Source organism: Pelecanus crispus, chromosome 1 (assembly GCF_030463565.1).
Source record: "Pelecanus crispus isolate bPelCri1 chromosome 1, bPelCri1.pri, whole genome shotgun sequence".
Classification (NCBI taxonomy): Eukaryota; Metazoa; Chordata; class Aves; order Pelecaniformes; family Pelecanidae; genus Pelecanus; species Pelecanus crispus.
The window spans coordinates 59,565,701-59,589,123 of record NC_134643.1 but is presented as its reverse complement, the minus strand read 5'-3'; the positions used below and the strand labels follow the sequence as shown (position 1 = coordinate 59,589,123).

The 23,423-nt window shown below is 49.8% G+C and overlaps 1 protein-coding gene across 1 annotated transcript; it reads right to left on the bottom strand.

Annotated features, from left to right (window-relative positions):
- Positions 1-1,574: 1,574 nt before the first annotated feature.
- Positions 1,575-20,871, bottom strand: TMPRSS6 (transmembrane serine protease 6). The gene is made up of 17 exons (XM_009488586.2): positions 20,724-20,871; positions 20,412-20,554; positions 20,151-20,218; positions 18,699-18,883; positions 15,892-15,933; positions 14,724-14,928; positions 14,231-14,367; positions 13,542-13,654; positions 12,956-13,065; positions 11,323-11,468; positions 9,694-9,792; positions 7,330-7,443; positions 6,921-7,037; positions 5,990-6,158; positions 3,835-4,106; positions 2,425-2,561; positions 1,575-1,733 (listed from the first exon to the last, which is right to left on the bottom strand). The coding sequence occupies exons 1-17, from the start codon at positions 20,869-20,871 to the stop codon at positions 1,575-1,577; spliced, it is 2,364 nt and encodes a 787-aa protein (XP_009486861.2).
- Between the last annotated feature and the right edge of the window lie 2,552 nt (positions 20,872-23,423).

Below are 23,423 nucleotides of genomic sequence, written 5' to 3'. Positions count from 1 at the left end.
CTTGGTGCCTTCCTCCCTGTCCCCCAAAGCAGCCCTGTGTCTGCAGGGAGAGGAGACAGGCATGCTACCTGGTTACCAGGAACACGCTGGCACCTGATGCCGTGTCTGCTAGTATGAGGAGAACCCTGCCTCGGGGAGCGGGGCATTTGCTTCACTGCTCTGTCTGAGGACACCAGGTTGTAACTCCTGAATAAAATTCACAGTCTGTTCCTCATTCCTGCTTCTCATTTCAAGCGGCATAAATCTGGTGTTGGTAGAAGGGGGTGGGAGCTGGAGGAGTTTGATTCATCACCTGGAGCCACCAGAAGCTGCTTGTGCTGTGCCTGTCTTTTGGGGGCTGGAGGTACTTCCCACTACATCTGTGCTGCATCCCCACTGCAGGCAGCTGGGCTACAGAGCTGGTTTGCTTATTCATATCTGCACCCCTAAATCATAGCAATGAGTGAGGACCACCTATCTAGCTACTGTATTGACCCCACTGCACCTGGGACACAGCTGAGAGGAAAGGCAGGGGTGTGGAAACTTTTGCTGGTTGCCAGTGCCAGGATTGGAGTTTGGTCAGAAAGATACAAACCCCAAGATAATTTTTAACAGAGTAAGGCAAACTAGAGCCAAAAAAACCGGCAAATTAATTTTATTCCTAATTCCAGAGAGTGGCCCATTGTATATATATACACACACACATATATATGTATATCTTTAGTAAAAAAACCAGACCCACAGCAGTCACGGTTAAGCACTGTGCCCTTAAGCCTTTGCCTTCACCTCCTGGATTATCTGAGTTAGGAGATGGAAGAAGCAATTGAGGCGCCCTCATGTTAAAGGTATTTAGAAGGGCTGAGGGAAGGGGATGGGAGGCTGCTCCAATGTTTTTACCGAGGGGCTGGGGCCTTTGCCTGAGGGAGTCCAAGTGCAGCAGTGGCGGCTGGGTGCTGCTCCAGCAGCGAGGCAGGACACGCGCTTGGGGGGTGTGATGCTGGACTCATGCCTGGGAGTCAGTGAGACGTGAAGAGTTGCCTGGCTGAGCTGAACAGTCCACTGAACAGCACACACCGGCTAAGAAAAGAAGCAATTAGGGAGATGGAAGAGGAGGAGTGATGGGAGGGGAAGAGGGAAGAAGGATCAGCAGCAGGAAGGAAGAGGGAGGCAGATTGATTTCACAGTTACTGGAATCTCTAACTACATAGTCACATTTTCTTTCAGCAAATGTTCCAGCATAAGATTGTGGTTGAATCACATGGTTCATGCAAAGTTCAACTCCCCTTATTCCTTTTCTCAGAAACAATCAACTTGGGACTGTTGCTGTGTGTCGTGTCCTCCTCCCCCCTCCACTGCCAACTTTTTTGGATGGATGGCCTAAAAACACTTTGGGATGGAAGCACTGAGGGGGAAGAGGGTCTGCCTACTTTTCTCTACAGTCCCCAGTGCAGGCTTTTTTTACCTTGCTCAGAAGAGCATCCTAGGTCTGACAACATCCCACACAGAAACTCTCTCTGAGAGGCAAGTGAGCAACATCAGGAATGAGTGCCATGTAAGTGTAGGTCTGGTGGGGAGAAGGCAGAGATGCACTTTTCTCAGCTCATGGTTTGGTTCATCCAGCCCAGCACTTGAGTGATCCTGGTGTATACTCCATAGTGATTTGGACGTGCGCATCCCATTCCCCAGCTGACCAAACCAGCCAGAAACCACCTGCCACTGGGTTCCTTGCAGGCCAGTGGACCTCCAGAATCACCCTAGAGAAAGGGAAAGAAAAATGGAGTGATGGTGATTCACCAGCCTCTCCTGCTGGATGATTACACTAGCTTTGAGTCCCTCTGTACGCAGATTCCTGTATCCCCTCAACTTGTGCCTGGGACATCTGCAAAATCCCCTATACCTTAGGCAGATGTCACAACCAGTCTCCAGTGAAAACATCTGACCCATTGTTGCATTCCTTCATTATGCAAATTCCTCCCCCTTAGCCAGCTCCCAAGAAGCTGACAGATCCGCGTGGCATTTCCAAATATATGGAGAGCAAGGAAGCTGGTGGAATTTAACTGGATACCCAGAGGGATGGGAGACAGAGGAATTGCTTGAGATTGATAGTAATGAAGGAATATGCAGGTTACTGTGTGTGACAGATGCTAATGAGGCTGAGTAGGGAAGAGACTGATGTAGACTTGGAAGTGGGAGGTAAAGAGTGGAGAATGGGCTGAAATGAGAAAAGGAGAAGTTTAAGTGTATTTGGATCCTGTCTAAGGCAAAGATGCTGGGAAGAAGTGGTCCTCAGAGCTGTTGCTGGCCACTTAGACCAGGGGAAGGGTTGGGGGAGTCAGGCATTTTATGGTCTTTTCACCCTTGTTTCAGGCTATGTAGTACATTTGGGAGACTTGGGACACACACCACCTCCAGTAGTCAACCCTGATCCCGCAACTCCTGTTTCACCTGGCAGGCATCTTTCTTGCCCTTGTGGTACCCAGCACACAGCATCCTGGGAGAAATCATGTAGTGATAGGCCTCACTGCAGATGTCCTGCTGGATGAGCTGCACGTCCACCTTCTGCAGAACATTGCTGATGTGCCCTGAGGGGTAGAGCACGAAAAGCAGTACAGGTGAGCAGTGGTGGAGCTTCCCACTGTTTACCATGATCCCCCAGTCTATGCCCATCTCACTGCATGCTGAAAGCTGTCATCTGAATTACTGTTCTGCTCTCCGCTGGCATCACAGCCTCTGACTTTCAACAGAGCACTTCACCTGCATGGAAAGAGTAACATTCCCCTGTAGTCCCTTTTCCTACAGGGATATGTTATGGGCACTTCAGCTTTTGGGACAAGGGGGATTCAGGTTTGGGGAAACCAATGAGATGTTAGAGTTCTGGATTTGCTTCTCATTGAAATGGTTGTTAAGTTCTTCTGGCTAAGTATGCAAACCAGAAGTGTCCACTTCTGGATAGACCTCTGTTTCCATTTAGGAAGCAACTGGAGCAAATGTATGAGTGTGAGTGAAGGCACTAAGCTGACCTGGGTGAGCACATTATTATATTCCTGTGCCATGCACTACTAGAGAGCAGCCTGGAACTGTTTGTTGGCCCTATGGGGAGGGAACATGAGGGGTCATGCCCATAGAGCTAAACTCTTCCTCACAAAAGAGAATAGACTCATCCATACCACCCCATGGGAACAGGTCTTGGCCCAGGCTGTCCCCCAGCAGTGTGTGGGCGCTATGTGGCCAAAATGGTACCAGGGCGCATGCTGGCAATTACGCAGTGTGATCCTCCAGGGACAGCACTCAGACCCTGCACTGCTCCCATTGAATTTACTAGTGCAGGTGTTGCTGGGGGGACCCAGGTCCTAGGGTCTTTGGCATGGAGAAAATGTTGCTGCAGGGGCCACGGACAGGTGTCGCCAGGAGACCCAGTCCTGGTTTGATGAAGAGCAGTTTTTCATCTCTACTTTCTCTGGTCAGGCTCTATCCCTGGGAAATGACCCAACAGGAGCCCAGATGTCTGTGTAGGCATGGGGCTGGGCTTTGGGACTGGGGCTGCTCCATGCTGTGACCATGGCTGAATAGCCCCTGGTCAGACCCCTAATTCTTGAAGGGCTATTCTAGTGTTTGGATGAAGGAACACATGCTGTCCTCATATAGCTTACTAGACTCTCATGCCTGCCTCTCCGAATGAGGTTTCAAGGCACTCAACAGGTAACTTTGGCCAACCTGTGACCCAAAATCAAAGGGGGTGAAGGCGGCTTAATTCTTTGGGGTGAGAAGAAGTCTATTCTGCCTACCCCACATCTGAATCTATGTTTTCACCTTGGCTCTGCTAGAGTAGGCCACCAGCAAAGACCTGGCACCTACCACCTTCCTTGAGGGCTCCCCAGCCAGTGATCCAGCAATGAAGGCCAGGCTCAAAGAAGTGAGAAGGAGCAGGCAAGCAGATGGGCTGGATTAAGGGCGAGATGATCACAGGATGGTCTAGCTGGAGCAGGGCTACATCATAATCATGGCTGTCCTCCTCATAATATGGGTGAAGAAAGAGGCGGATCACCTTGAAGGACACCTCTGTGTGGCTGGTGGCATTTTGCAAATATTTACCCAAGTAAACAGTCCAGATGGAGGCGGAGGCCAATCTGTAGGATGCAACAGAGAAGATAACTCATCACATGAGCAGAGAAGGGTGGGCAGAGCCTGGCTGCAGTGTTTTGAGGAGTGTCTGATATGGATTATCATCTCCCTCAGAGGGATCTCTTTTGGGTTTTGGCTACTGATTTCAAGAAACTAGGTGGGACATCTCTTTGATGCTTTGACATGCCTGTGCAGTGGGACCAACTTTTGGGCAGACACTCATGCACGCAGGCAACTTGCTTGTATTTGCTTATTTTCCTTAGCAAAGCAGGCTGAAAGGTGTATGTAGGTTAGACAAGCAATTGGGCCTGGTCATGTGCAAGTGACTGTGATAGGGCAGAGAGCAAGAACTGAGCTGGTGATGCAAAGCTGCATGGAGGAGACATGGAGAAGGGGAACAAGCTCTGAGAAACTCTTAAGAGGGAGTAAAGCGAGAAAAGCAGCTTAGAGGTGAGGGCATTAAAAGGCATGACAGCCTGTTACAGAAACAGGGGCTAAAGCTGGGGACAGCCTAACAAGGTGACACCTCTGAGAACAGAACAGCTAAGAACTAACAGCCAAGGGAGACCCTGTCTCCAGCAGGAGGTTGAGGACCAGAGGGGACCTTGTCCTGGACCAGAGCAGGAAGAAGCAAGAAGCGGGCTGGTTTTAGACTCAGAGTCCTGTCCATCTTTTGCCTTGCCTGTGCCATTTTCTCCCACACTGCCTTTCTGGGTGTGAAAAGCTCCCTGGTTTGGTTTGACCATTTCTCTTGCTCCAAACTCCCCTTCAGAACTCACCTCCAGCCTATTGCCTGCACAGACTGCTGTCCATAGCATGGCCCACCCTAGGCTGCTGCTCTTCTGCTCCTCTTTTTTCCCCCTGCTTATCATCTCTCACACCACTTAAGTACTCTCCCTGACAGGCACACACATATGCCATCTAACAGGGCTGTGCTAGCTCCATCCATCCTGCATTGGGACACTCCAAAATGGCCAAATGCAGCCCGCATGGACCACTTGAAAGGCCTGTTCCCAGTGCTGGTGGGCTTCCTTGCAGGGTTATAGGACACAGGTAGGAAGGAGCATGGCAGGAGCAGGGAGAGGTGAGAAGCACAACTGCAAAGCAGCCCCAGTCCCACCAAGGCTGGTGACACCATACTGAAGATGACCAGCAGCTCCTCCTCCCCAAGCTCACGAGGCATCAGGAGGGAAGGGCAGCCAGGGAAGTCCAGCTGGGGAGGTGGGGGATCCCCACTGGCCCACTGGTAGAGGAAAAAGGGACTTTGGAGGAGGTGGAGACTGGGCCCGAGGGTGCATACTCCTTCCCCTACCCAGTCCTGTCACCCAGCACAGCTGTGGACCTTCCTCCTCCTCACTTCTTCCCAGTTTGAAAGAATGAGTGAACCCCCCTGATCTGTGTGTTACTGCCGCTGTTGTGGTACATACACTGGGTGGAAGGAACTGGGGGAGAGACCGTGCTTCCTCCTGAAAGGGCAGGCTCTGGAGGTGGGCAGCATGGGACCCAAGCAGCATCCTCCGCAGGTAATGCAATCTTGGCCCCATCCTAGCACATCCTGATGCCTGCATGGTCATGACAGCATGGGGACAAACCAGAGCCAAAGCAAAGGTGGAGCCGTGAAGTGTCTTTCACTACCATTGCCCTCTCAAAGCTGCTCTGCGAATCCCAGCACTGCCCTTCTTTTCCCTGCATGCACACCCACATACTAGTGTGTGTATCCATACCCCTTTCTCCAGCTCCAAGCCACAGGGAAGCATGGCAGGGGTGCCAGATGAAGGGTGCAGCTGCCCCGTGCCATCTTCATAAGCTGGATGATCCTCCTATCACGTGTGACACGGAAAGCAATGCAAATTCTTCTCCTGTCCAGCACCCTCCCCTCTCCGTTTACCTCTCATCCTGGAAGCAGTGTGCGGCTGAGACCACCCAGCGGTCAGCAATGAGTGTTCCCCCACAAATGTGGCGTCCCCGAACTTGCAGGCTGGCCTGCCACGGCCATTCCCCTTCCACAGAATTCGCACCACCCACGATCCTGCTGAGAGGGGCTTGCAGCCCACAGTCTGAGGAGGAGGACACACAGCAGGTACTTCAGGGGAGGAAGGGAACATTATATATTGCGCCTGCCCTTTTCTTTCCTACTTAATTGACTGAAGAGTTTGACCTCTAATCTCTTGCCTTACCCAGCCAGCAGATGCTTTATGTGCCATCCAGGACAGGTCTAGTGAGCAATTCCTCCAAGTGCACGACCCCACTGATGCCTGCACAGCCTTACCCCACCCCCAGCTGCAGCCGAAGGATGCCTTTGGGGGAGCATGCTGTCTGTGCATGAACCCTCGCAGCCATTCCCTTTCGCTGTCCACTGAGGCTCCAGAAATACTAAGCAGGGAAATGAAAACACAAGTTCTCTCCCTGCCAATGACCATGCAGTCATGGGTGATTTCCCTGGCTGGAGCTTTTGCAGGATGGCATTACTTCACATAAGCCAGCACAGTGGTCCAACAGGCAGCCTGTGGGTAGGACCTGGCCTGTGAAACATGTCTATCTGGCCTGATGCCTCTGCCTGAAGGAGATGGGGAGCAGCTGTCCAAAGAGCAGACAATGCCTCCTGGCAGTTCAGCACAGAGAGCTGGCTCGTCGCTGCTGCCACTGCTACTGCAGGATGGAGCAGTGGCACTGCTGTCGTGGGGCTGGGGTAGGGAAAAAGTGGTGGAACAAGGGAGGGTGGGTGCTTATGCTGGGTGGGCAGGGGGAAAAAGGGGCAACTTGCAGCTATGTGGCATCCTGAACCTGCCTGGCTGATGTGCGCCTGAGCATTTCCTCACCACAGCGCTTCTCGTCAGACAGGTCTTTGCAGTCTGCAGTGGTGTCACACAGGGGGTTGGGTTTCTTCACACAGGTCCCATCTTCACAGCGGTAGGTGAAAGGACCACAAGGGACCCCTGCGAAGAGGAAGGGGAGCCAGGGCTGAGGGAGCGCGGCAGGTTGCAAACACAGTCTGAAGTCCTTTGAGTGGGGGAAAAAAGGCAATAGAGACCTTGGGGGAACTCCATAAATGATGACAGGTAATATCCTGAGCACACTTGGTCAGCTATAGAGCAAATGTTGTGAGCAGGTTGGGCATGTTAACTCCCAGCTTGTGCCCTTATCTCATAAGAGGAAAGTACGTTACCAACAGTCTTGGCTCAAGCATATGGGAACATGGTTGTCAGCCCAGGACCATCCCCTCCCTACCTTCACTGCACTGCTCCTCATCGCTCCCATTGACGCAGTCCAGCTGCTGATTGCAGACCCTGCTGAACTCGATGCAAGCGCTGTCCTCACGGCACTGGAACTTTGCAGGGCACACTGCATTGGGGGGAAGTGCCCAGGAATTAGCCATGCAAGACAAGGCGTCAGGTGTGAGGTCAGGGCCTTAAGTGCACCAGCAGGCTCCGCAACCTCTTCCCCCACCTTGTAAGGATTTGGCAGCCTGTGCTTAAGACCAGCTCTGGTATAGTACAACTGTGTAGTCTTGAAACAGACTGCTGTGAAGACCAGGAGCCTGGTCCCCTTTTGCTCAGCAGTTGCATTTAATCTGAGGTCCTTGCTATTGGTCTTTGGCTGATCTGCATTGTAGGTATGCCTGCACCCTGTCTTATATCTTGCTGATGCTGACTTAACTTTTCTTGACTTCATGGCTTGGCCTTGGACCTGCCTCATCACTATGGACTTGTCTCACAATCACTGGACTCTTGGTTGACCCCAGGTTATCATCATCAGACCAGGTCTGCTTGCCTTGTTCAGGTTCTGTAGGACTGCATCCTGTCTGGTGAGGTCACTGTTCCTCCTGTCTTGCTGTCACTCTCAGCTCATGGGTCACCTTCTCCTGCAGAGCAGCTGCTCCCCTTGCTCCCTGATAGGTGAGTCCTGAACAAGATGGATTCCTTGATGTCCATGACCTCTGATAGCTGCTCAGGATGGAGATGGGCATAAGGTGCCTACCCATCACAGAGCGTGACTTCTAATTACATATTTTTCATAGCAGGAACTGTCCCCTTGTCCTGTGTTTGTGTGTATCTATGTGCAACACCAAGCATAATGGGCCAGTACCTGCCGGGCATTTTCTTACTGCAATGACTACAATTTCTTCAGTAATTAGTGTGAGGCTTCCAGATGACTGGAGGTCTCAGGCAATGTGAACACTGATTTTAAAGACAGGGACTGTTCCGTACAGGCATCGAGTGAATAAGCAAGGATGCAACAGTGGCGACAGTGTACGAAAGGAAAGAAATCACAATGCTTCTATTTTCTTTTTCACATACAAACAGGTGTCTGCAAACACTGAGAAGAAAATGCTTTTTTGTCCGGTCTTGGTCTGTGTTAACCTGTGGAACTGAATGACACAAGATATCCCTATGTCCAAGAAGCTAACAGGATTCAAGAAAGGATTAGATATTCATAAGGATGCACGTGTATCCTTGTCTGCATGAGGGAAGCAAGCAAGCCCTGATGTCAGACAGCTGGATGATGGGACAGAGTGCACCGTCAACAAGACTGCAGACAGCGCAAACCCCAACCTCAGTGATCCTGTGAGAACTCCCACACTTCTAGCACTGAATTAAAACTTCTTTGAGAAAGATTTCTCCTTTCTTTTACTTTAGACTTTTCTATACCTTCCTCTGAATCTCTCACAACTTGCCACTGTCTCCAGTGGTTCAGGGATCTTTCTGTCTGTGAAAAAACAGCTGTAGGGGACAACTAATGAAAAATTAGTGGTGCCAGCAATATGGTGAGCTGACACCCTCCCCCCCCCCCCAACCTGTGATGGGAGAGCAGATGAATTAGGTGTCATGCCTGAGCCTGAATAGTTTTTCCTATGAGAATGGGGCTTTGCAGGACTTCTGGGATGCCAAGGACAGTGTCTGCATGTGCACTAATTGCTGTTGGCATGAAGAGCTGACGGTTGATTGAGGACTTAGATGCTCCCAAACTGGGGCAAAATGTATGGGTGAGGATCTGTACATATCAAGTGTCACAAATGGCCTGGTGGGAGAGGGAAGAGAGCCAGGCAGCAGGTGGGCTTGGGGAGGTGGGGGCAAGGTGGGAGGGTTGGGAGGGGGAAGCTGAGTGGTATGACAACAGAGGGGCTGTAGGCCAGGGCTGAGCTTGACCATTGGGCCTGGGTGGGGGGAAAGCAGGACAAGGTGGGGGACAGCCTGGGTAGGGGCCTTCTTTCAAACTGCCTGGAGGTCTTGTGCATGGATATCAGGGGTATCTTCTGGGAAGACTGTGTGGTGCACAGGAGCAAGAAATGTTGTTGCTCTTTCCTGAACAGGCTGAAGTCACTTGGCAGTGGGATGAGGCTTTTATGGACACAGAGGTTTAAGCTCCTGGAGGGGAGGTACAAAGCTGTACCTAGGCCAACTGAATCCTCCCCATCGGGACATAGATTAGTGGTGGACTTGGCAGTGTTAGGTTTACGGTTGGGCTCGATGATCTCAAGGGTCTTTTCCAACCTAAAGGATTCTATGATCTATGATCTCTCCCTGCCTTTGGAGGAGCAAGGGGCTGTGTCCTGCTGAGACCAGGGACCGACGGAGAGAAGAAATCACTCACCACAATTTCTCTCATCCAGCCCATTGGGGCAATCTTTGATCCCGTCACAGGCTGGAACGCACAAGCCATTCACTGAACACAGGAACTCCCTGGGACAAGCTGCAAAACCACCAGAGAGCAGTTAGTCCCCAGTGACTGGAAACCTCCTTGCAGCAGAGCACTGAGGATTGAAAGTGGAGAATGGAGCTGCACACTTTCCTGACCACGTGTGCTGCAGCAGCATGCAGGCAGCACTCACTGTGCTCCCCAAAATCTGCCATGTCATCCACTCTGAACAAGAGGCTATGCACCAGGGGAAGGAAGGCTCTTTCCCTGCTTCCTGTTGTATCAATGGGCAAGAGCCAAGACAACCACCCACCTGGTGTGCTATACCTCTGGTTTAGCCCTGTTTCATGACTCCTGAATGCTGCGGGAAAGCTGAAATACGTTCTTTGGAGTTGTTATTAAAACTTGGTCAGGGCCTTGGAGGGGTTGGTGTTAGATGTGTTGGCAGGGGCACATATTCAGGGACTGGTATGCATTACAGGCACCCTTTAGGAAGGAGATGGAGAAACCTTGGAAAGACAACCGTGGGTGTGCATTTGCATATGTGCATATGCATATTTGTGTGCGGGTTTTATTTGTCTCTCACTTGCATGGATTCCAAGGTGAGCAGGAAACAGCTCTCTCTAAGAGCCCTTATAGTTGAAATAGAAGTAACTTCAAGTCAGAGATGGTCTCTCATTGAATTTCCAAGGCCAGTCCATGATGTGGGCACAGGGGTGAGCCTACAGGCAACTCTGAAGCTGGGCTAGTGCACATGGATGCTCTGGCAACATGAGTGTCCTGGTTTCGGCTGGGATAGAGTTAATTTTCTTCCTAGTAGCAGGCATAATGCTGTGTTTTGGATTTAGTAGGAGAAGAACGTTGATAACACACTGATGTTTTTAGTTGTTGCTGAGTACTGATTATGCTAGTCAAAGACTTTTCAGCTTCCCATGCTCTGCCAGGTACACAAGAAACTGGGAGAGGGCACAGCCAGAATAGTTGATCCAAACTGCCCAAAGGGCTATTCCATACCATATGACGCCATGCTCGGTATATAAATTGGGGGGGGGGGGTTGGCTGGGGAGCAGCGATCGCTGTTTGGGAACTGTCTGGGTATCGGTCAGCAGGTGGTGAGCAATTTCATTGTGTGCATCACTTGCTTTGTATATTATTATTGTTATTATCATTATAATATTGTTATTATTATCATTACTGGTTTACTTTATTTCAATTATTAAACTGTTCTTATCTCAACCCAGGAGTGTTTCTCACTCTTACTCCTCCAATTCTCTCCCCCATCCCATTGGGGTAGGGGGAGTGAGTGAGCGGCTGCATGGTGCTTAGTTGCTGGCTGGGGCTAAACCACGACAATGAGGCAGGGCCACATGTGCAGAAGCATTTTCGCACATAAATGCCTCTTCTTTTTGGCAGATGAGGGGTGTGTGCATCACTGCATTTGTGACCATGTGCCTGAAGGACAGATGGCACCTGGGGCTCATGGGATGTGTCTTGTGTTTCTCCTAATACAAGCCAAGTGCACAAGCCGGTAGCCAGCTGGGACTCCCACCACCCACTAAGGAGCAAGGAGGAGCCTGAACTTACGGTCAGATAGGTTGTACAGGCTGTAAGCTGCCTGTATGCCGGGGCCAGTTAAGGAGATCTGCGAGGTGAAGGTGATGGCAATGTCAGCCGAGGATGTGACTGGGATCCGCTCGGCATAGGCTTGCAGGGTCCGCAGGCCACACAACCTGAGAGGCAAACACAGGCAGGATGTCCTGGGCAGGGAGGGAGGACAAGGCAACAAAGTGGGGCAAGGGGGTTTGGTGGGGCTGGGGTGCAAAGGGGGCCACACAGACAGGGTGTGTGTGGGAAGCCAGGAAGGCAAAATGCCTTCAATATGTCATGAGATTAGGAAGGATCAGTGGGAAAAGGCTGCAATTTAAACCTGTGCCCTGTCAGCAGGCGGGAGAGCTGACACTTGATCTTGCTCTGCCTGGCCACATCTTGGTGACTGAGCAAGGCCAGGATGATGAGTGAGTAACCCTGGTGAAACAAGGGGTCCTCTCTGGGTGCAAGTCAGCATAACTAACCTAGGGACTCCCCCAAAATGGCTGAAGATGTGAGGTGAGGAAGCCCCAGAGATAAACAGGGATGAAAACACCACCACACATGAATCCTGTGGTGGGAACCAATGGAGATACAGGGGAAACAACAGGAATAGCCGTGATATTCAGCACTGAATAACTGGGGGCAACAGGGCAAAATTAGGCCTGATGAACAGGACAAAAACAGTCTATGGGTATGGTGACCCAGTTCTGCCCTCAGGCCACGTACGAGTCCAGAGTGACCCTACTATCTTTGGACATTTCTCACTTTCTGGGGAAGTGCTGAATTCAGGCCACACAAAGCAATTCAGTTCTTACATTTCTCTTCCCAAAGAAGCCATGTTGTAGAAACTGTGGTGCTGACAGTTTAAGAGAAGAGAGCAGGGAGAGAAAAAGTGAAAATCCTAAGCCAGGGGAATGTAGCTTCTGGATCAGACCCTTCAGAAGAAAAGAAATTACCCCTACAGGAGCAGTGGAGAGGAAGTTAATGAGATGGGCTGGGGGAGGTTTTGGAGGGAAAAGGGCAATTTTGCAGTAAGTGGGAGGAAAACCAAAAACCACACAGCTCGAAGCCTGCTTTGAGGAGATGGGAGCACAGCAGCTCTTGGTCCTTTGCAGCTGGGCAGTGGTGGGCAGCAGCCCCAGCTGCATATGGATGCTGATTTTGGGAAGTCCCGCAGGGGGAAGTGGCTGTAGTCAAAGCAGGAGGATACAGAGCTAGGCGGAAGATCTGTACGGAGGTGGATGCAAGGCAATGGCACACGTAGATAGTATCGCAGAGGTGGTGACAGGCAGATTTGCAAACAGAGGAGATGTGGGAGGACACCAAGGTTACACACAGAGGAGAAAACTAGGAAGTCTGATGCAAACAGCAAGACAGAGAAGGCAGGCTGGTAGCTCAAAGCAAATCTGTAAGAAATGTGCTCACTGGGGAGCCTGTGGACAAGACAGGCTGAAAGAGAAGTAGACAAGCAAGAAGCACCAGCACAAACAGTAGCCACTGCATGTGGTGATGGGCTCTCCTTCCTCAGACCTGGTGGCTGAAGTGAGCAGGGAACCTGCAGAGGTTTAACACCAAGTTTAATCCCAGGTGGGAAGTTAGAGACAAAAACCAGGACCCCAGCACACACCTTCTGTTCTGAATTATCCACTGGCCTTGGGTACAGGGCAGGTCATGCTTCTGTCTGCTGAGTGCGTAGGCATCGAACCACAGGGCAACCCCATAGTTGAGGGATGGGACCTGCAGGCAAGGGGGTCCAGAGCAGAGTGGAGAGGGCTCCTAGAAGTGCTGCATCCCACTCCATATGACAGAAACAAGCAGGGTAGATGTGAAGGGGAGAGCTGCCAATTCACACATTGCAAGACAGAAGGAAGCACCATCTAAACTGGGGCCATGCTGCAGCCCAGGGTGGCTCTGCTGCTGGTCTGAGAGCATGGCAATTCCTAGCAATTTTTGGCAATCTTGATCGGCCTTGAAGAATTCCTCCCGAGATGAGATTTCAGATTCCTCCTCAGCTATAACATCGCTGCTCCAGCATGCAATATTATACTCCTTCCCCTCCAGAAACACACATCATGTGGAGGCTAGGCAGGCTGCCATCCTCTGCTTGCTTCTCATGATGATCTGACTGAGACCGCTGTCTATACTCCCCCCGAATGTGGGGAGTGCCGCATGGGTTTCAGGGATGGGGTGGATGCTCGGGAGCTGGCTCTTACCGTCATGTGCCAGGTGCACTGCGTGTTGGGTGAGTAGTAACTGGGGTAGTGTGGGGTGCCGATCTTCCCCTGCTGCTCCAGGCTTTCCCGTAGAGTTATATTCACTTCACAGGCTGTAAATGCAGACATTCAAAGCCCTGCTACCTGTCAGCTCAACCTCAGCCTGGGAATGCCATGTATTCATCCCATTGTAGGAAGGGAGAAAAGGGGCTCTAAGACCTGATGCTAAAGGTGACTGGGATATTCTACCAGCCCCCCTCAAGGGGCCATTTCTACCTGGCAAGACTGTTAGCCTCCTCCTCTTGTTCAGAGAAGGGTAATGGTAATGTATATTGCTGCTTTAGACTCTTATATTGAATTGACATTTATCTGCGAGTGCATCTGGACGTGATGTCCAGGCCACGTCTGGTCTGTCCATGCATAAGAGCTTGGGCTTGCTCCTAAAGTATCACAATCACTCAGGCTCTGCTTGCCAGAGCCCAGGCTGTGAAGACTCGAGCCAGATGCTAATGTATGAGTCCAAGTGAGGGAGCAACATCTAACATGCTTCTTACTGACCACCTCTACCCTTGCAATCTAGAGTGAATTCTGCCCCTAATGGGGATGGAGCGCCTCTAGGAATGCTGAAGTTGTAGGGATAACCTGTCTCCTCCCTGTATCTATACCCCTCTTCCTCCAGCCTTCCTCACCTTTGAGGGGCACTGCCTGTGCTGAGAGGATGAAGGGGTCATAGTAGCTGTACATGGCTTTCTTCCACACAATGGACATGACAGGGCCTGATGAAAGGACTTCTACAACAGGCTCCTGCCGGCTGCAGCCATAGATCCTGAGGGGGAAGAGACAAAAGGATGGGAGTGAAACAAGCAACAAACAAATGAAAGAGAAGAACAAGAAAGAGAGAAAATGGAGGTCTATGTTATCCACAGCACATGCCTGCTGTGAGGCACTAACTGAATCAAATAAAGGGCCAGCAGAGAGACAGCTCGTGCTGCTGTAATCTCTCAGACTGTACTGCTGGCTGTATGATGTCCCACATCAGTGACTTCAGCTGATCAGTGAGAGGCAGGTTCTGCATCAAAGAGAATTTCCTCTGATGTAGTCTAACACCTTCCCCTGCTGTGGTGTGTCATGCCATCCTGCCCGGCTTCCCCGCCGTGCTCACCCCACTCAGGAGCTACCTACGAGGTGATGAGATGTTTCTCCAGGGGCCCGGCTGCGTCATACATAGCCAGGCGATCCCTGCAGTCCGGGAGAGTCCACTCCAGGCGTATCTTGATCATGTAGCCCTTGAGGCCATGGAGGTGCCAAAGACAACTGGAGGCCAGGTAGTCAGGGCCCTCCAGCCTTAGGACATCATCGTCCTGGACATAGCTGTACCTGTAGCAACCTGAATCCAGGGGAAAGAAAGATACAGGGATTTAAATCTCAGGATGATGTAGATGGAGGCAAGGGGGGCTTAGGAGTGGTAGTAATGGAAATTAAGATATAGGATTGTCACTTGGGATATCAGTGTGAGCCATATTTCAGGGTAAGGCTGACTCATCCCAGTGATCTCAGTTTACTTTTACATATGTTGTGGTGGCACTGGTCCCCCTGTACCAGTGCCCCAGTTTCTCTTAAAAAGAACTGTTCCCTCTCCCTTGGTTAACCCAATACTGCCTCAGGCTTCAAATAGCAGCACAACACAGTTATCTTCCACTGGCTTCATTTTCTTTTTCACCTCTTTCTCCTCACCCCCCCATATATTTCCTGGCTTTACATCTCCTCATCTGATTTCCAGGTTTCAGCAGGCTTCCAGACCAAGATTTTTGAGTAAAAGTCAGCTTAAAGGTGAGTTTCTAATAGCATATCTAATGCAAGCTGCCAGCCACAGCACTTATAACACATCCTGAAACTACTAAAAGCACCTTCAAACATCACTAAGACAACAGACTCCTAAATGACTGACACCACACCCAGTGCAGAGCCATGCAGGAAACCCCCACCCCACTCAGTAGGGTTTCATGGGGCCTGGAATTAGCACTGTTGCACCAGCATAGCACGCTATTTGACAGGACTCATCAGGACAGGCACAAGACTTTACTAAGGTGGCTGCACTGCCCCTGGGATCTGGTATCTCTGCACAGCAGAATGCTACTGGGGCAGAAATGTCAGGATGCTCAGAGCAGTCCAGCACGTAGCTGCGTATGTAGTTTGGATCTGGCCAAGCAGTGACACTGGTGCTTCCTTGCTGCTGTTCTCATCTCCCCTTCCCAGGATTTACAAGTCCAGGAAGCCATTAAGCTTTCTGTCCCCTGTAAAAATCCATCCCATAAAGTCACAACTCAAAAGGAAAGGAAAGATAGCCTACCCAGAGTGGATTTCAGCACTACTATGTCTTTCACACTGGATTCTGTTAGAAAGGAAATATATAAAGGAAGATAAACAAAAAGATAAACTGGTAGTATTTGAATGCTAGCATGGCAGGTGATGACTCCCTTCCTCCATAAATGGCTCGCTCACAACTTCGGCATGGGGCATCCTACAGGTACCTCTCCCTCTGCTCTCAGGGACCTGTTTCAGTCATGCCTTCCCCACCCAATCTCTCTGGGAAATCTCTCTGGCTTCTGCCCCAAATCCAACAGCCCCAGTTCATGCTTTCCAGCCCACTATGGCCTTCTCTGCCCTTTTTCCTTGCCCATTTTTGTGTGCTATTCTTGGACCTCTTCCCCTTCCCAGGAGGGCTGGGCATTGCTTCAGGCAGCCATCCTCCTGCCCTGCCAGCCATGCCACAGGTCACAACCCCACTTCCCAGAGCTTTCACCATCTGCTCACCCCTCCCCTGCTCTCCCAGTTTAAATAACCCTCACTGAAAAGCATGGGAGTTACTGAAGGTGGGGAAGGAGGTCTCTTTTGATGACCACTGGTTGATGAGCTACTCAACATCCTTATAGAGTCCACCTCTGGCGAAGGGAGATGCAGAGAAAGCCACCAGCAAGGACTACAAAACTGTGCAAAACAGTAACAGGGTGGACAATGCTTTTAGGAGAGCTGGGCTTTGCTCCAGCCTCCCAGCTGAACTGGGAGCAGACAGAGATCAGGTGCTACTGGGAATAATTGCCAAAATAAAAGGCACTGTGAGGTCAGCTGGGTGTGAGAACTGCTGTTGGGGGCTTGCCTAGGTCAGGGCTTTGGTCTTTTGTAGCTTCTAACCAGAACTTGTGATTTTGTGGGGAGAACTGAGCAGTTTTGTCATGGCAAAACCAGATGTTGTGGAAAAGATGATCCTGCAGGCATAAAGCAGGCTCCTAGAGAAGCCCATGTGCTGTAGGGAAGGATGTATGCTGAGCTGATAATTGTCTTTTATATGGAGGTAATAAAACTGAGTGTCTGTAAGGAGAAGGAAGTCCTGAAACTCTTTGGGGGAAAGGGGATGCTAGTGTCCTGGGGTGGCTGTAGCTGTTAGTAAAAATGAAGTGTTGGGTAGGTTCCTGTGCTAATTAATGGTTTGCAGCTCCGTGTCTTAAGGCAGGCTGCAGCAAGACTTAATGTTCAGAGCTAAGTGGGTCAGCAAATGAGTCTGTCAGAAAAAAATGAAGTGCTAATGACTTGCTATTAGCTAGCTATTTTTTCACTCCAATTTTACAGAGCAAATGAAGGCAGAGGTTAAGTCACTGGCTTGAGGTCACCCTGGCCCAGCAGTATAAGAGGTTTCTGGCTTTTGCCTTAGTTGCTAGACTGTGCTTCTGACTGGAGAGGGAGGTGGAAAGGACTAGGGAAAGCAGAAGGAGCTGGAGAAACTACAACTGGTGTGTTAATTCCAAAATAGAAAGAAGTGTGGTCTGCTGAAATGAATAAAACAGTGAAACAGATGCAAAGGGAATAAAAGGGAACTTGGAACCGCTAAAAGAATGGTGCCATCATTTCTATTTGAGTTACATTATGAAGTGTGTAAATAAAGGGAAAATGCTAAATGGGCTGACTTGGAAGCATTTAGCACATTATCTTATGATATCTTTCTTAAGAAATTTAATTTAAATTGGCTAAGCATAAGGTCTGGTATGCTGTAAACAAATCATAAGTAGAAGTAAGTGACTAATGGTAACAGTGTGAGGAGATGTCTTCATGAGATGCTAATGCAGCCTCAGAATAAGATCTTAACGTGACGGTCTGGATGAGGGAGTGAAGATCACTTTGAGGAAATCAAACTTTCTTTGGGGACACGAAAAAAGTGACCACCCAAACAAAACAATTGAGATGTGGAGGGAGAAGTTAAAGAAAATATGGGGTGGATATATTAAAATAAGAGTCACTTTAGAAAAATGCAAGATAACATGTCTGGGGAAAAGTACTTGGTGATGTAACATTTCATGGGAAGAAGAAACTTGGAGATGAGAGTCCCAAGGGGAGAGAAGAAACACAATGCATTTTAAAACCTGTGGTGTTTGGGGCTCTGTAAGAGGGATCAGATCAGGCTGAGCAGCTAAGTCTCGTTATAAAGACCAAATAAAAATTCCATTAGACTTGGATGTGTTGAATATAGACACATCCCTAGTCCTTTATCTAACACCAATTTTAGAGCAGTTCTGTAGGGGTGGCTTTATAAAGAGGCTATGATCTTCACTGTGCGCAACAATAAATAATCCTTAAAAGCATACGTCAAGAACTGAAGTGGCAACAATGCTTTGTCTCAGAGGAAGACTAGTGGTGACTCAAGGTACGTTGCCTTTGTTCTTCTTTCAATCAAGTAGCCTGGAATAATGTCCCAAAGGAAAGCAAGAAACGTAATTGCTTGCTATTTTTGAGCTGAGCTGATCAAAGTCATGACCTGTGTAAAATCTTACTCCACAGAAGCCAAAGCTGATGGGAGAAGGAGAAAAAAAAACAATGTTACCTAGCTGGTCATGGTCAGCTGTATCCCCAATAATCTTTAATCCTTCAAAGGAAGGATTTTTTTTTTTTTTTTTTTTTTAAATTATCAAATATCAGTTCTCCTCTATCAGGAAGAAATACGTGTAATTGTATCTCCTAATCATCATTTTCTCCCTATCCTCTTTGGGTTTCCCCTATCCCCTTCACTAGTGACTTCTGGCCTTTTCTCCTAACCTCCCTCCAACACCTTATAAGTCTTGGAGCACTTCTGATGGCTCAGGCCACAGCTGAGCAGCTGGTACTTACCCAGCAGAACCAGCGAGTCTGGGTTGACCTGGTACTCCGTCTGGTAAGACAGGCTGCCTGAACTGTTGAAGCTGGTGGAGAGCTTTTGGTGGAGCATTGTGTTTACCCTCTCAGCAGTCACCTTCTTCTGCTGACTCTCAGGGATTTGGAGGGCAAACCAGAAGAAGAAGGTCAGAGCCCCCTCCCTGACAGAGAAATAGCACATTAAATATCCTCTCTCTTCCTCTATAGAATCACTGGAGAGGCATATCCCAGAGATTAACCCTGCACTGTGTTTTCACAAATCAGACATATCTGTGTGGACTTTCCAGCTCACTGCTGTGACCCAGAGAAACCACTCTGAGTAGGGCAGGAGAGCTGCTATGCCCATGGTGCTAGTTAATGCTCAGTCCTTTAGGGGAGGAAGCCATTTGACGCCATCTGGCTTTACTGGTGACCATACGTGGTCAAATTAATGTGATAATTAATCAAGACTGGTCTAATGAGTAGTCTCATTTCAGGTAGAAATGACCTTTGGTTACTACTGACCAGGGGTTGAAAAGAAACTCTCAAGACTTCATTGTCTCACCTCCCAGTGGTGACAGGTGGATGATTTAGGACTCAGTACCTTACTACAAGCCATTAATGCCGGGCAGGCTCAAGCTGCAGGAGACTGTGACTGGGAAAGCTCTGTTCAACAGCTGGCAGAGAAAATTGGCTGGGGGAGGGGGAAGAGATGTTGAAACAAACCTTTGTTCAGTAAAAGGCTAGAGGAAGAATTGGAAAATGAAACTTTTCTTTCCCTAGTTGAAAATGGAGTCCCATCAAAATTTGATTTTTTCTTAGCTGAAGGACAAATTTAGGGGTGTAGTTTTCCATGGAAAAAAAAAAAAACCCAAACCAAAACCAAAACTCAGAAGCAAATGTATACATCAATTTGGAAGTTATTCCTGCTTTCTCGATCTACTGTGATGACCTGCAAAGCTGTAGTCCCACATCTGTCCCATTCCACTGTTACTCTATTCCCAGGTGGACCATGTTTCTTGGCTGGAATACCTTTTCCATGGTGCATTCCAGCCTCTCCCTTCTGGTGCCTAGAAGCAGGCCATAAAATGACTTTCTTGAATTAGAGAAATTAATTTCCAGCTGCTTAGTTTGTACTGAGAATGCGAAGCCCAGATTTTTTTTTTTTTCAGTTCTTTCCAGTCAATGTTTTTCCTCTCTTGAATTTTTGCCTCTCTGAAAAATTTCTTAGTTTTGGCTTTTCATCATGACCTCAGATGAAGATGAACATCAAAATATCCCCAGCTTTGTCATACTGGAACTATTCTGGATCTGGACTGCCCAGCCTAGCCTAGAGCTCATGATGGGGACTGCAGCAGTTTACCATGGCTGGATTTCAATGAAACCAGAGTACAATTGACCGGAAGCTTTCACACACGAACAAGCAAAAATGCTCTGGGTGCTACTCACCCAAAGGCATACACTGTGCTTGAGTTGTAATATCGACCCAGCTCTGTGGCACGAATCAGTTCCTTCAGCTGCAACGAGAATGTCATCCAATAACTACCACACAATGTTACAGTGGAAAAGGACCTATGGCCAACCCTATGTTTCATCCCTCTTGCTGTACAGACCCACCAAGTCTGTCACTTGTATGGGGGTACCTGACCCTTCCTCTTTCTACTCACTGAACTGCCTCAGGGCCAGCTCTGGTCAGGAAATTGCCCTCACCATCTTCTGGAGCTTAGCTGACTCCAACCAGAAGGCTCTGGACTCCACCTGGCCAAGGTCCGGGGAGTACTGGCGATTGAGGACCTGGAGGCTGCCAGAGTAAAACTGCAGGACGGCTGGTTCCAGGTGCCACGGTCTGTAGTCTGCCAACAGAAGACACTACTGGATTACCTTGCTGATATGTAGGAGAGAGGGGTTTACCCCTATGTATGAGTCTGTAAAGATCACCCACTAATGCGCTTTGGGCTGGGCATTGCCTTGACTACACCCCATCCACCTCCTGCGTGGGGACAAAACGTGTTCAATTTTTACCTAGGAAGTACCAGGTTGCTGCAGCAGCTCCAGCCAGCAAAAGGAAGGCTATCCCGAGGGGCACATAGCGGAGGAAGTCACGTGAGTTAGTCTCTGATTCGTCCTTCGAGAGGGACTTGGCATCTTCCTCCTGTTCCTCAGCCTCCATCAGGGGCACCTAGTGACACAGCACACCATAGTCGGGCTGGGTTTTCTGTATCCCTTTATACCTGTCTCTGGAGGTGTTCTGCCATCTCTGTGCTCCTCTCCCAAGATCTATAGCCCCAAGAGATCTGTGTGCTAACCATCAAAGACTTTGCTCAGTGCAAATGTGAGTAAAACTCCTAATTCAGTGGGAGACAGGCTTCCAGGACACTGTCCTGTCTACACCTCCAGGGTAATCCCTCAATTTTTAAAGGCATTCCCTGGGTTTTGCTTCTGCCAAAACCACAAATGAGTACAATAATGAATTTCTCCGGACACAAAAGTGTTGTCCTCCCAGGCTGGGAATGGTTTTAAAACTGGTATTTTATTGACCTAGAAATCAATGCAAAAGAAAATCCATGACCTCAAATGCACACAGAAGTTGCACACAACAGCCCAGTCTGGGAGCCTGAAGTTGTACTTTGCCTGCTGTGCCATTTTGCTCTCGGTCCCTAAATGTAAGCAAATCTTGCCATTCCCACCAGACCATATGTCCCAGGGCTAAGCCCATGCCGGCACTGACTCACTAGCTGAGCTAGTGAGGAGAGAGCACCTAAACAATGTTCATCCCTCTACCACCTTCTGCTTGTGCCAGGGGACACCCTCTGGCTTCTTTTGCCCCTCATCTACCCCAGGCTGCTTTTTTTCCTTCGTCCTGACCAGCATCCTTTCTGTCAGCCCCAGACTCTGAGGGTAAGAAATGCCATTGCCCAAGACAGCCATGTTAATCTTGGTTATCTCTCTCACCTGCCTTCCTCCTCCTTTCCTCTGCCATCACCCAATGCACAGCTGCCCCCAAAGGCTTTCTGTGTTTCTGTGGCTGGAGAGGAAAGGCATGTGAATGCATCTGCGTGGGAGAGCACAGAGGTCTTGGGGAATGCCTGTGCCATGTCTACATATCTGTGAGTTGTCTTTGTACCCACTAGTGCGTGTGACTGTGGGGGCACAAATGCACAGGAGGGACCTGTTGCAGATGTGGGAAGAGATGGTTGGCCTTACGCCCATTTTAGCCCATGTGGATACCCTGGAGTGTTCACATGATAGGGGTGAATGATCTTCTTGATATACTTGCTTTCTGCCAGTTACTGAGCCCTGAGCCCTCCAGGCTGCCTTGCAACACAGAAACATGCTTGTAGAATGTAAGCACCAGGTAACTCACTCTAAAACATTCAACCCAGCTTGGTGAACATCAGCACTTGGACAATCAGTTGCACATCTGCTTGCTGTGATGCACCCTTCCAGAGAGGCACACAGTATGAAGAGGCCCAGTACAGACTGCCCTCCCTTGCTTCTCGTGGGCCACCTTTCTGTGCAACCCCTGGGGAGGATGTCCTCCCCAATGAACCAGGTTGGGTGTTCCAGGAGAGCAAGGGCACTTCTCCGCTGTCACAGCATCCCTTCAGAAACAGCAGGCACAAGCAAAGAACCACAGATGGAGGGGCAGGGGGAGGAGGGCAGGAAGCAGCAGTAGAAGAGCCTCTTTGTTAGAAGATTTGATGGTAGGCACTGGGGTTTCCCCTGGAGCTACAGACCTACCTTTGAAACCTGCTGCCGCCTGTGAGGCCTGGCCCACACCCCCTAGGCAAGCCAGCTCACACATGCATGGAGGAGGGGAGAGAAGAGGACATCTATTTACCCAAGCTCAAGGTCTCCTCAGCGATCAATAACCTAATGCCATGTCCCTTCAGCTCGTCCTTTGTCCTGCACTGTTCTGTTGCGATGGGTCAGCACACCCCGTGCAATGGCTTTTTTCTTTTCTGAAATGGAGGTTTTGGAGGCTTGCAGAAGGAGAAGATCCACAGGCTGAGCAGGGGGAGCCTGGAAAAAGTCAGGGTGGGAGCACCTCCAGCTGTGCAGAGAACAACCCAGGAGGCTGGTGCAGATAGCTTACGTTGTCCTCCTCGGGGGACAAGAAGTTGCTGAGCAACTGATGTGTTTCTTAGCTACCCTCCTTGGTCCCATTGGAGGGAGAGGCAAAATGCAGGGTGTGTGCTCCCCAGCACAAGGATGGAGCAGATGCTGGCCAGTAGATGTAGACCACTTGAAGGAGGGAAGATGGCAGTAGACAGCAGGTCCAGTTACCACAGTGGTCATGCAGATGAATGCAAAACACAGCGTCTCTCAGTCCCCACCTGCAAGACTCCCTCTGGTCTTCTTGTGCTTCTTGCTGCCCAGTCTCCTGATGCTGGGCTCCCTGCACTCCGTTGCACCAGAACTCACTTCTCCCTGTGGCATCTGCTTTTATTCTAGCCCCAGGTCCTCCTCACCTACCTTGTCTGCACCACGTTCTGCTTACAGCCCTGTAGCTCTGTACGTGCCCCTTCGTTTTTCACAAAAAGCAACAACGCTCCAGCTAGAGCAGAGTAAATAGAGTTATTCTGTCAATAAATGGTGAGGGGGGGATGGGGACATGGACGACTTTTGACCTGGGGCTGAGCTCCAGCCAGTGGCATTGACCTGGAGCTGAGCTCATTTGGGCCAGGGCTCATTTGGGCTCATTTTGGCAGCTGGGCAGGG